Genomic DNA, 12,893 nt, shown 5'->3' on the forward strand with positions numbered 1-12,893 from the left:
GGAGGACATTTATTCCATACGTTGGGGTAGCAAGAGGGAAGAATAATTTAGTGAGGGATAGGACCACAGTGTAAGGATGTACAGTAGGGGGAAAAGGAGCTTTTCTATTTGGAGTTGCATCTTCTTCCTTGTATATCAGAATAATTTAAAATTATTTCTATATATTTCTGCTGGTTTGGTTTTTTTTGGCATTTTTCTTGCGTTGACTGGTAAGATCTTAGATAGAGCCAGTACTTACAGTTCTTAATTCGGTATCCACCATAAAAGATAAGGCGTGATATTTCTTGTCTGCATTACCTCATGATCTGTAGAGAGAGTGATGCGGAGGCTTTCACAACGAGCACTTAGAAGAGGGGACATTGAAGCAAGAGACTTGCTATGGTATGGTCTGTAGCCCACCTGTAAGGTCTGTCTGTCTTTAGAGGGATTTAAGCCCATTTCCACTTCATTTTATAAGAATGGTAGTATAGAGGCTCCTTTTTTAATCCTTAGCGTGTCAATTAGAACAGTGTCCAACACGCAAGAAAATGTGTTCTTCTGGGGCATTTATTGCACATCTTCCAGGAACTTGAATGTGTTTTGCATCAGAAATTTATCCATATGATTTTTTTTTTCAATTCAGTGGAATAAGATATCTTTAAAAAAATATTTGTAAGTCTTCATTTTTTTTGCAGCATGAGAAAAATCAGGTCTCACAGATGAGGAAGGAAGCTGTAATTGGAAAAATCAAGTTCAGACTTTAATTAGGCCCTTTTTACTAACGATATAATTTTCAAAAATATTTTGCATTGTGTAAGTAAACATCTAAACTAAACCTCATTTAATCAAATTTTCTCTCTATAGGAATGGTCAGATGAAGTGTTCAGTTTGGCAACAAATCTGTTGGCACAGAACATGTCAAGGGACGCATTTCTGGAAAAAGCGTAAGTGGCCGTCGTATTTAATGCTGTGGGTGTTGCTCTTTGCGTCATTTTCCTCTTTGCTTGTTAGTCACATTGTCAACTATTGTTTCTGCTTTGATGAGTTGTCACTTTTGTAAACACAGGCTGTCCTTTCTCATGGTTTTAAAAAGCCTGTTATCTAAACATCATTTAAGCAAAAATCTTGTAAGGGTTCTTCTTGCAAACTACTAAGGCGTAGCAAAAAAACAGAATTAAATGCCATCTTCCCCTTGTATACCAAAGTAGCAGCTTCAGCTGTAGTCTGAAGCTTTGCATTTAAAATGAAGGAATATTCTGGACTGACTTGCTTCTGATTTATTTTCCCTTTTTCTGTTATTGAAAAAAAAAATGAGAAATGCAAGAAGTCCATTTTCCTCAGTCTAATCTCTCTGGATTTCACATGATTCAGAGGGAAGCTGTGAATCCATTAATCTAGATTGCTTTGCGCAGTGTGCAGATTCTAAGTTGCTTTCAATGAAGTAGAAAAGCAGTTTATGAGAACGTTAGGTGTGTAAAAACACACCTCCAAAAGAGAACTAAACCCAAGATGAGCGATTCTCAACGGGGTGATGAGTGCACATGTGGAGGGAGTTTTGCATAAGTGATAGCGTTGAGACCAGCGTGGCAAAGCCTACCAGATAGTGATGGTAATGAACTGGGGTATTTGTTGGCCTTTTGAGGTTCTAGAAGAGGACATATACCGTCCCCGGCCTATGAGTTGGCTGGTTAAATTCAGCTTTGTGTCTCCCCCAAACACCTTTTAATTTCTGCTCACAGACAAAGGCTCAGTTCAGCTAAATACCATGCTGGGGCTTAGGTTTCTAAAACTTGCCCCCATCCAAGAAGGAAGTTAACCCACCCTTTTTCTGGACTTTCTAAGGCTGCACATGCCTAATTTCATTAGATGCACCCATACTTAGTCAGAAGGTTGCCGACTGCTTAACTTTAATCCCATGTACATATTCATAGGCGTGTGTTCTGAGAAGGGGGGGTGTATGTGTGTGTTTCCTTCTCATAGTGTTCATTGTGGTGCAGCTGAAGTCAACAGAAATTTTTGAAAAAAGTTTGAAGATTGGACGTTGCAGGAACTACAGCTTTATGTCTGATAATGCTGTGTTGGGACAGCAATGATATATTAGGCAAACAAAATCCCAAATGGACAGAAACATTTAATGTTTCCTTTTGGCTCCACTTGTTGACAGTGGAGAAAGCACTGTAGTAACCTGAGCAGACCCAGGTGTGAGAGTGTCATCGTTTAATCCAGCCAGCAACTAAGCACCACGCAGGTGCTTACTCACTCCCCGCCCACCCAGCAGCATGGGGGAGAAAATTGGGAAAAGAAGCAAAACTCCTGGGTTGAGATAAGAACAGTTTAATAGAACAGAAAAGAAGAAACTAATAATGATAATGATAACACTAATAAAATGACAACAGCAATAATAAAAGGATTGGAATGTACAAATGATGCGCAGGGCAATTGCTCACCACCCGCCGACCGACATCCAGCTAGTCCCTGAGTGGCAATTCCCTGCCCCCACTTCCCAGTTCCTAAACTAGACGGGACGTCCCATGGTATGGAATACACTGTTGGCCAGTTTGGGTCAGCTGCCCTGGCTGTGTCCTGTGCCAACTTCTTGTGCGCCTCCAGCTTTCTCACTGGCTGGGCATGAGAAGCTGAAAAATCCTTGACTATAGTCTAAACATTAGTGAGCAACAACTGAAAACATCAGTGTTATCAACATTCTTCTCATACTGAACTCAAAACATAGCACTGTACCAGCTACTAGGAAGACAATTAACTCTATCCCAGCTGAAACTAGGACAGAGAGCAAGAGCAGAGATGAGTTCCTTCAGCTCCATAGGTTGTAGATGAGTTACAGGAGTGATTTGGTATTACTATTTCCATGCCGCATACCACTCAAATCCCCAGGTAGCCAGCAGGCTTTGCTGACAGGTCTGTAATGGGGAGGAGTGTGGCTATACCTAATGGGCATTTTCATATCAGATTCAAAGGAGGAACATGTTATCATGCAGTATAGTAGAGCCAGTCTTATTTGGAGCCATTTTTTGGTGGTTGTTCAAGCAATATTAATTAATGATGAAGTCACTGGACACATTGCATAGATTCAGTAGCAGGCAAGCATGGCATTCTTGTGTCTTTTTCTTTCTCCACTAATTAATAAATCACTTGGGAACTGTAAGGTTTCCAGGGTCCTCTGCACAGATGCTAAATTAGAGTCACTTAAGAAATCTTTGACTTTGAAGATTAAAAGTATATCCCCATTATAATTAGTGTACTAAGCAAAGGGTTGGTTGCAGTCCTATCAGAACCCTTTTGTTGAAATAGAAAAGCAAATTGCATTAGAACAGAATTAAGGGGTTTTTTTCTTTGTGGCATTCAGTCCCTTGCAATGTTGGAAGTGCAATAATAAACAGCTTGAGCAGCTTTCTGGTGGTTTGATCAGATGAGAACAATAGGGTTAATTTGGGAGGAGGGGTTGTTATTAAAAACAACCATTTTGGTTATAAAGTGCTTATTTGTCTGTTGTAACCATGCAGTCTATTTTTGTGTTGGGGTGCAAAAATGGGTTCTGGAGTACATTAGTACTGCAATACTGACCAGGGCAGTAACGAGTAAAGGGTGACTGCACTGTGGAAACCTTGGGTCAGCATTACGTCCAGTGTTTGTCGTTCTTGGAGTCAGCACTGCACTTCCGAAATGAGTCCATTCAGCTGCTACCGATGGGAGTATCTCCTGGCAAGCTTTCTAACAGGAATAACATGCTTGGTATTCTTAGATGGGTGAACAATGGCTGCAGCGGAAAAAATAGTGTCCCACGTGTAGCAAAGAATTTGGGAGAAAAAAGGTGGCAAGTGTTGGTGGGAGTTGGCTGTTCTTCAGACACACATTTTTAGTTTGCTTTAACTGAAGTTCACAATTATTTTTTTTTTCCCCTCATTTTATTTCTGGCTTTCTTGGCTGTAGAGGAAAATATTAAATGTGACCAGAATGTACTCAAAAGTTTCAAAAAATAGAAGGTAAAATAAAAGAAACCTTTTTTACTAACTGCTGTGATTTTTTGTCTTTTTGGTCTAGTTCAGTGCTGGGAGATGGGGCAGAGAGCATAATTATTTTTGTTTGGTGACACAGTAATACAAGAGAATTCAGTTTCCAGAAGATGCATATGAGGAGACAAGGATTTGTATAATGTTCCCATCCTAGTTAGGGATATTAGCACGTACTTCATTTTTGAAGTGGTTGCTAATGGCATTTTTGGTTGGGAAGAAAAGGAAGGTTTATTAGAATCATGCAGTTTCTTTTTCTTTTGGTAGGCCAGTGGGTAACATGAAAAAGTTTTGGGTTGTTTTGGCTTTCGGTTTTGTGGGTTTTTTTGTAACACCCCACCTCCCCAAACTCTTAAATACTTAAGTGTTACCACATTTTTCACCAGATCATATTACTGCAAAACTAATTTATAGTTTTAATTATATTCAAGTGGAAGAGTTGAAGCACTCAAAAAGTTGTGCTCTTCGCAGGCTGCTGCTGGTAGACATTATGCTGGTAACCAGTAGTCCTCGCATACAGGGAGGATCACCAGATAGCAGCTGTAGGCCCAACTGCTTCTCATTAAAGCTACTGGATGACTCCTGTTTCAGTAGGCTTTGAATCAGTATGTTGAAAGATTTGGACAAAGAAAGATATGTCCTCACCCTGTTGCCTTAATGAGCATGTGCGAGAAGTCACAGGTGCTGAGATACTGAGATGTTCTAAACAGTCGGTTCAAAAGCTGGATAATTGCCTGCCTGTAGATGGTTTCAGAATGTAATTGTTATATTGCTTCATACTGGAAATGTCCTGGGCTTGCCTAGGGCTGCTAAATATACTGACACTGTTGCTGGTGCAGAGACATTTTGGTTGCCAGTGATTTGACTTCCTACCAGCTGAGGAGTGACAACATTTAGGGTCAAACGAAGAAACCTGCACAGATGTGTTATGGGAAGGGCTTAGGGAGGCAGGGATGCTGGTGTGCAACATCCAGGGACAATTTCAGCCTCTGGAAGGGGAGTACAGCCACCTTTCCAGTCAAGTTTTTTAGCCTGTGTGCCACAATTCGGTCTGCTGATAGACTGGCAGGCAGCCTGGGTGAGAAGGAGCTTGGGGGGATTGTAGATTTGTGCATTAATGGTATTTGCAGTGTCCTGTTGCAAGACAGACAGTATTTGACGCTACAGGTGCGTTACTGTTGAAGGAAAAGGTATTTACTTATTAATGATATCCCAACAGGTTTTCTTATTGGGCAACAGAGCTGAGTGGAACTTGCCATGTGATCAAAACACTAGCACTGAGCTGTAAAGTTGGTGGAGAGGTACTTGAAAATTCTGTGAAAATAAAACAGGATGCTTTTCTCTCCACAGTTACACAAAACTTAAGCTGCAGGTGACTCCAGAAGGGCGCATTCCTCTGAAGAAGTAAGTTCTGTTCCCCTTCCTTACCATGTAGTCTTTTCTGACTTTTGAGTGTGAATATATGTTTGGGATGAGCATGTGACCCCTATGTCTAGGATAATAATTTTATCATCTGTTTATAACACATATTGCAGGAAAGAGTGGCCAGTGATACTCAGGATGTCTCTGTTCAAACACCCTTTGGGCATAGATTGTCCTTGTGATCTTGAGCAAGACATTTACCTTCTCTGCCCTTGTTTGTTCCACTTGTGTAAAATAAAAAAAACCATAATTTCTTTACCTCAGAGACATGTCGTGAGGATAGATATATTCAGATTGCATGTCACTGGGGTTATATGAAGAGAGCAGTGGTGACTTTCTTAAATAACTCTCCGCTGTAATAGGGGCTTGTGTGGGGTAGAGTTAAACTCATTGTGGGCACTGTTAAACTCACTTGTGTTACCGAGCGGCCAGCAAATGGAAATAAATAGCTAAAGACATGGTAGACTGGGAACTTGTACTCAGTCTTTAAGCCACATGGGCCGTCAAGCCATGTCTTTAAGCCATTTCCCTCTGTTTTGTCTTTGTTTTGCAGCATATATCGCTTGTTTTCTGCTGACAGAAAACGGGTAGAGACCGCATTAGAAGCTTGTAATCTTCCATCTTCCAGGGTAAGCAGCTGAATTTATTCCTGGCCCTTACAAAGTGTTGTATATATTCAGTGGTGTTTATTCTCTACTGAGTTGAGGACAGTTTCTTCAGGGCTGATCATGCTGTGCTGGCTTTGCTGCTGGATAGGTCCTGAGCAGCAGGTCGGTCTTTCCCACACAGAAGTTCCTGGTAACCCTCTGCAAATCTGAGTACCTTTGATTTGAAATTTTGTAGGGACCAGGAGTGCCTGGAAGAAGTGTGAATGGATGAAAGGAAAGGGCAGGGAGTTGTGTGACCTGGCCCAGAGAATCCCGTGAGAATGTTTTAAGAATCGGTGACTGTCACACAATTTTCAAGGCATGATTTCAGAGCAGTGTTAGTTCGAAGTGTAGTAATGGTGTAATCTGTTTCCTTCTCAGGAAAATAAAAATCTGTAGCTTGAGTTAAGTGACAATTTAAACTCACTGTAGCTTATCTAAAAGGTGCATGGAGTAAATGTTGAAAAGCTATAGTATCAAAACTGTTAATGCTGAGGGGATGCAGCCATTGTATGCTGCTAATCCAGGCGCTCTCCTCAACTTGGAGCATTTGCAGGATGGTACCTCACCCTCAAGAAGGCTTTTTTCAAGAGGAATGAGCTCAAGCAGGTGATTCTAGTTAACACTGGAGTGAAGATGTCCTTAGTCTTTCCTCCCAGGTGGAGATTCTCCTCCAAGAAGCTTCTTGCAGGATAATTCTGACATTCAGAGGCCCAAGAGGTGGGGCAGAACTGCTCTGAGGCAGAGGAGAGCCTTCATCTCCTGATCCCTTGCTTGTGTAGAAAACTCTGTGCTGTGATGTTTGCTCAACGTTTGCTTCCCCAATGGTTTAACAGAGCCAAGTCCTACAGCTCCACAAAAGCAATGGAGCAAAATCTTCACAAGCCAAACCTCAGATACCCCTTATCAATGAGAACTTCCTTCATAGGTTTGGGAGCTTAATTACATAAAATTCCAAGGAACGTCTGTAAATTAGGTATAGAAGAATATAATAATCTTACCTAATGCAAGATTGTGAGGTTAGAAACATGGAAAGAATAATCTTAAAGATGGGGTTTCATTTAACTGTTAGCAACCAAGACAAGATGTGCAAAAAATCTCTGAAGCACTGCTTTTTAAATCAGTTGATTGTCATGGTTTAACCCCTGCCAGCAACTAAGCACCACACAGACACTCACTCCCCACCACCCAGCGGGATGGGGGAGAGAATTGGGAGGGGGGGGGAGGAGGGAAAGTGAAACTCATGGGTTGAGATAAAAACAGTTTAGTAGAACAGAAAGGAAGAAACTAATAATGATAATAATAACAATAATAAATTGACAACAATAATAATAATAAAAGGATTGGAATATACAAAACAAGTGATGCACAATGCAATTGCTCGCCACCTGCTGACTGACGCCCAGTTAGTTCCTGAGCAGCGATCCCTCCCAGCCCCACTCCCCCAGTTTATAGACTGGACATGATGTCACATGGTATGGAATACGCTGTTGGCCAGTATGGGTGAGGTGTCCTGGCTGTGTCCTGTGCCAACTTCTTGTGCCCCTCCAGCTTTCTCACTGGCTGGGCATGAGAAGCTGAAAAATCCTTGACTTTAGTCTAAACACTACTGAGCAACAACTGAAAACATCAGCGTGTTATCAATGTTCTTCTCATACTGAACCCAAAACACAGCGCTATACCAGCTACTAGGAAGACAATTAACTCTGTCCCAGCTAAAACCAGGACATGATTTATCACTTCTGTTTACTACATATATCTGAAAAAAAAACCCTGAACATCACTGGAGTCCTTGAAAGAAACTGCAGCCTTTTTCTGCTGTTTATTTAAGTAAAGCCAATTTTACATACACATTGCTGGATACTTGTTGCTGGGATACCATCTTGAAAATTATTCATAATATAAAGTAGATCCTTTCTTTGGTTGGGACAAAAGAGAAATACGCTTCATGCAACAAAGAAAACTGTGTTGATCATCTTTGAAAAAAATATTTTAGAAGCTAAGTACTTAAGTAGCATGAAACTCTGAATCTCATAGAGGTAATGGAGTAGAAGAAAATCAGTACTTCAACTACAGCTCTTTTCCTTTGTGTTCCTGTTTATCTGAACAAATACAATTCTTAGCTTCAACTTCCAGCTTTTCTGCCCCATTGTACTGCAGGACAAATGGTGTTCCTGTAAAGCCTTGGAAGGGCACTGGACTCCAGCAGCATGCAAGACATGAATATCAGGGAATCTTGCTCAGCAAAATCACACCAGAGAATCACACATTCAGAGAATTCATAGAAGCCTCTCATGGACATTATCAGCTTAGGCTTTTTGGCTTTTCATGTTTGTGCCTCATGAAGATCCCTCTAAAGATTTTTTCCCCAAGTTTCCATACCTGTCATTGCTCTAGGAAATTACAGGGCTTGTTGGCCATGAGTTTCACATGATATTCTGCTGCACCTCTCAGAACATGTGGATGACCCTAAAACACAAAATGAAATTCACGTTCATGAGTAAGAGGATCCCAAGTCAGCATTTATCACTCTCTTCCGGGTTCATAGCTTCAAGTTTGGGACAGTCCCTCATCTATCTTACACAGTGACCTGAGCATAGGGCAACCTGCACTACGCTGCCAGGGTAGAGTATGACTGCATGGACTTGTCTGTGACAGTACAAACTTCAGCATCCACTAGCCCCGCTCTTTAGCAAATTCCCTGTGTCTACTTGCCAGGACACTTTGTGGGACAACGTGTAGGCACCGTATGTAGTGTGAGAGGAGGAAGAGTTCTCATTGCCTGGATAGTTGCCTTCATCCTGCTGTAGACGAATAGCACCAGAGAGGCTACCCAGAAGTGCCAAAAATAACCTCTTTATTTCGTATTTAGGGACCTTAATAAGGGATTGATTCTCTGCAGTGCTGAGCACTCCAGCCCTGATTCAGCTGAGCAGTTGAGCATGACTGCAGTGGGATGACCCATGGACTTCAAGTCAAGCCCATTCTCAAAGCGTGGATTGATTTATTTATTTATGTATTTCTGGGTCAGACCTGGCATGTGTAGAGTCTTGAAGGACCAAGCCCTGTGTGACCTCATTTTCGGCAGCATTCATCGTCCAGCAGATCTAAAAGCAGAGGAATGTTTAAATAAATGTTTAAATGAAGTTTTAAAATATGTCAATGAGGTTTTGAGTTTGGCATCTGATTCCCTTATGATTTTTTAAAATCTTGGCCACTTTTGGGGAAGGGAGGGGTGCTTTTTGTTATTGTTGGGTATTCTCGTTTGTTTTGGTTTTAGTCAAAGGTGCCTTAAACAGAATTTGAAGAGGGTAATTTTAGCTGCTTGTTTGGCTGTGAAGACTGGTTTCTGCCTTACAGCTAATGTAGAGGTTCGCAGTGAAGTACTAGTGAGCTTGACTGTTAACTTAGAAAATAACCAGCTATTGAGTCCTGTCTGTGCAAATAATCTGAAATGGCTGTTGTGCTGCCAAATATATAACAGAATGGATACAGATGTTATAAAAGCAGGCAGGTTACTAGACAAATCATAAATCAACAGTGCTTGAAATTAGTAGAGAGTCTTAATTACAGAATAAAATTGAATGCCAATATTCAGCAAAGCTGGAAGTGAGGGATGCTCTCATGTGGTACAGAAAGTTTGTGATTTGTTCATTGGTCTTAAAACAGAGATGAGCACATAAGGTGTGTGGGTGGTTCCACTGAAATGTGGATAGCTCAGACCAGGATGAAGAAAGGGGCAGCATATTTTAATCCCTTTTGGCAGGCACGCTTTTGGAATCCAAATATAGTTGTCTGAGGTTGTGCCTGAGGTGGCAAATGCCTGCAGCAAGGCTTTTGTCTCCCATCTACATCTTTGTGTTTTGTAGCCCACTGATTACATTACTGGTAGGAAATAATTAATAACTAAAAGGTTTTGTGTTTTTGCCAGAAGGCTTGTGTTGGTTATCCTCTTTGTAGACAGGCGTTTCGAGATATGTGTTGGGAAACTGAGGTTTTCTTAACTGGAACCAAGTGGCAAATAAAAGCCTGGATCTCAAGTTATTGGAAAAGACCCACATTTTGTTCAGTGCTGAGCATCTTCAAATTCCCTGTAAAGGAAAAAATGTAGTAGGTCAATGGGAGACTGTAGTGCTGTGGTAATTACAGAATCAATGTTTAAAATGCCCTTAGGAGAACTGCTGGCTGAGGAGCAGTACTCTGCTGAATAGAGATTATAGGTAGAGGGAACAGAGAAGCGTGGGGTGCCACCTTTAACAAGAAAATTCACAAGCTTTATGAATCTTGGCCTTTAGGAAAACACAAGTATCAGGAGGCCTATTCTCAAACAAAAGCACTGTGGCTCAAATTTATCAAAGCGTAGTGGGTGCAGTTTCACACGTAGTTCAGTGTCACTGGCAGGTGTCGCTGAAAGGAGCTATTTCCACCCTCCAACTTCAGGATTCAAACTTGTCCGTCCACCCTTGCACTGGATTTAGCAGTTGTGCCATTGGCAAGTTACCTGGTTCAGTGAGCTGATCCCATGCTAAAGTGCACAAGGTTGTTTTAGCTGAATAAGTTTTGAACCAGTTCACCCTGCAGCCACTCGCACAGTCTGCGAAAAAAAGGAAGGCTTAAGAGTCTAATGGCCGGTGACCTTAGACCGTTGGAGCCTGGAGATGGGTACCCAGGCGGAGCAACGAAACAGCCCAGCTCAGTCTGAGCCTGAGCTGGATCAGGTTCAGCCTGTGCTTGCAGACAGAAACACTGAGCAATGGTCACAGTACAAAACCCTCTCAGGCCTCAGCAGGTTTCATAGATGAAAGGAGAGATAAAGTGATGCCTGTGGCATTTATTTATTTATTTATTTTAACCTGAAGCGGGAAAAATATAGAAAAGGTTTTTTCTGTCTAACAAAGGCTTGAATTGATGCTTCTGGTTCCCTTGGCAACAGCGTTAAACAGGCAGAATAAATAAAAGCAACGATTTCCTCTATCAGCAGCTTTCTTCTGAGATGACCAGGTTCAACGGTGTTTAAAGGCAAACGGCTTTGCGTCCAAGTTACAATTTTCCTTCTCCAGTTCATCAGAGTCAGGCATTATTTTGAAGCCATGGAGAGGAGTCACGTGGGCCCATGGTGTTCCTGGAGACTACATGCCATAGCTTTAGATAAAGGTAGCTTGCGTGGAGGAAACTCAAAAATTAGATTTTCAGTATTTGCATGTCACGTTTTTTGTGTTTTCCTTTTTCTTGTTCCTTTGCAATGTTTCCTCTGCACAAAATACAAGCTTCTGTGCCATTTTCCTTTCTCAGTGCACTGATGCAAAGGCAGAAGCCAGTGAGCACACCATTACTGTTCTGTACTGAAAAAAGCTTTGCACCTTCCTTAGGGTCCTCATTTCTTCCCAGCCCTGCTAAAGAAGCAGCCCTTGCTGTCTTCTGCAAAAACTCTGGAGCTTGAAGGCAGTGCATGCAAGTGGGAGCAGGGCTCTTGAGCTTCGTGCAAAGGACTGTTTTCCTTATCCAGTCCAGTAATTCCCTCCAGTTAAAAACAGTAGTTTATTTTTTCAGAGAAAAGCCAGCAGGTATAATGGGGATGATGAAAGTGTCATCTAGAAGCAGGATTAAATGTAAATTGTTTTAAATTTTAGAAAAGGTAAGAAAAAAAATGCTGGTATCTCTTCTATAGGAGAGCATTTTTATCAATTTCTGTAAAGGAAATCTGATTGCCAAATGCATTACACTGAGCGTTTAGGACAAAGATGCATGGAAAAACTACACTGCATGAGCCTTGCCCAGAGTCACGGTATCTCCAGTGTGTATCTTCAGGAAGGAAAAGGAAACAGTTCTGCTGCAGTCAGAGAACAAGTGTATTAATTATGACTCAGTGACCTAGTTCATTCCCTGGTTCTTTGAAAGCCTTGGAAAGATGAGTGACGTGCTCATCCTCTGTAGTGCTGCCATTTTGCTCACTGAAGCACGCAGACTCAGCACCGCCGGCCACCTGCCCCGCTGGGAGTGAGCTCAGAGGCTTCATCAGGATTGATATACCTATTTATGCTGTAGATAAGGGGGTTAGATAGGGAGATGTCCTTTCTTTCTTCTCAGGTGCTCAGAGAAAGATAACTTTGCCATATGGAAACTAAGTTAATAGATGTATTTGTATTTTTTTTAAAGATGTACTCTTTAAGCTGGTCTGTTATTCAGGGGAATTTATTATTCTGCAAAATCTGGGCTCCTCTAGGTTGCAGGAAGGAAATCAAAAGAAGCGCATTCATGAGTGATCTGTTTACAAAGAACGTATAAAAATGCTGTATCGTTCTTTTACTGGTTTTTTTCCCCATTTCACAGAATGATTCAATCCCTCAAGATGACTTCACACCAGACGTGTACAGGGTGTTCTTAAACAACCTCTGCCCTCGGCCTGAGATTGACCACATCTTTTCTGAGTTGTAAGAAAAGAAGCTTATTTATTTATTTATTTATTTATTTATCCCTTTCACTGATTTTCTGGGCTGGGGATGGCAAAGTAGGTTATTTAGTCTACAGCAGCATGCAGCGATTGCCAAGAACAGATTTCGGTGTCAAGCAGGGCTGTTATTTAACCTTAGATCAAGGGTTCCTTCTCTCCCAAGCTTTTGCCTCCATTTCTAACAGCCAGAGTTTTAAAGTAATTTGTTCCTAGAGGAGCAGAACTGCCGGTCTTGTTTTTCTGTGTGGATTAGGATAGTTTAGGCTTCCATGAAAGTAAAGGAAGAGTAATAAGCCATAACAGCTTGCAATAGCGATGAGGATATGTGTAATCACCCCCAGAAGCTTAATTAGAAGCAGAAAAAAA

General features: G+C 41.5%; 1 protein-coding gene across 4 annotated transcripts in view; it reads left to right on the top strand.

The window, feature by feature from the left end:
* The window catches only part of PLCB1 (phospholipase C beta 1), a 412,787-nt gene that overhangs the window by 253,823 nt on the left and 146,071 nt on the right, over positions 1–12,893 (top strand). For all 4 annotated transcript variants that reach the window (XR_012651612.1, XM_075035449.1, XM_075035451.1 and 1 more), the window contains exons 5-8: positions 844–923; positions 5,358–5,411; positions 5,983–6,058; positions 12,407–12,507. Coding sequence is in view for 3 of the 4 variants with exons in the window: in XM_075035449.1 (XP_074891550.1) it covers positions 844–923; positions 5,358–5,411; positions 5,983–6,058; positions 12,407–12,507 (311 nt within the window). In the remaining variant the exon portion in view is untranslated. The remainder of the gene's footprint in view (positions 1–843; positions 924–5,357; positions 5,412–5,982; positions 6,059–12,406; positions 12,508–12,893) is intronic.

The sequence above is a fragment of the Buteo buteo genome, chromosome 9, assembly GCF_964188355.1.
Source record: "Buteo buteo chromosome 9, bButBut1.hap1.1, whole genome shotgun sequence".
NCBI classification, from domain to species: Eukaryota; Metazoa; Chordata; class Aves; order Accipitriformes; family Accipitridae; genus Buteo; species Buteo buteo.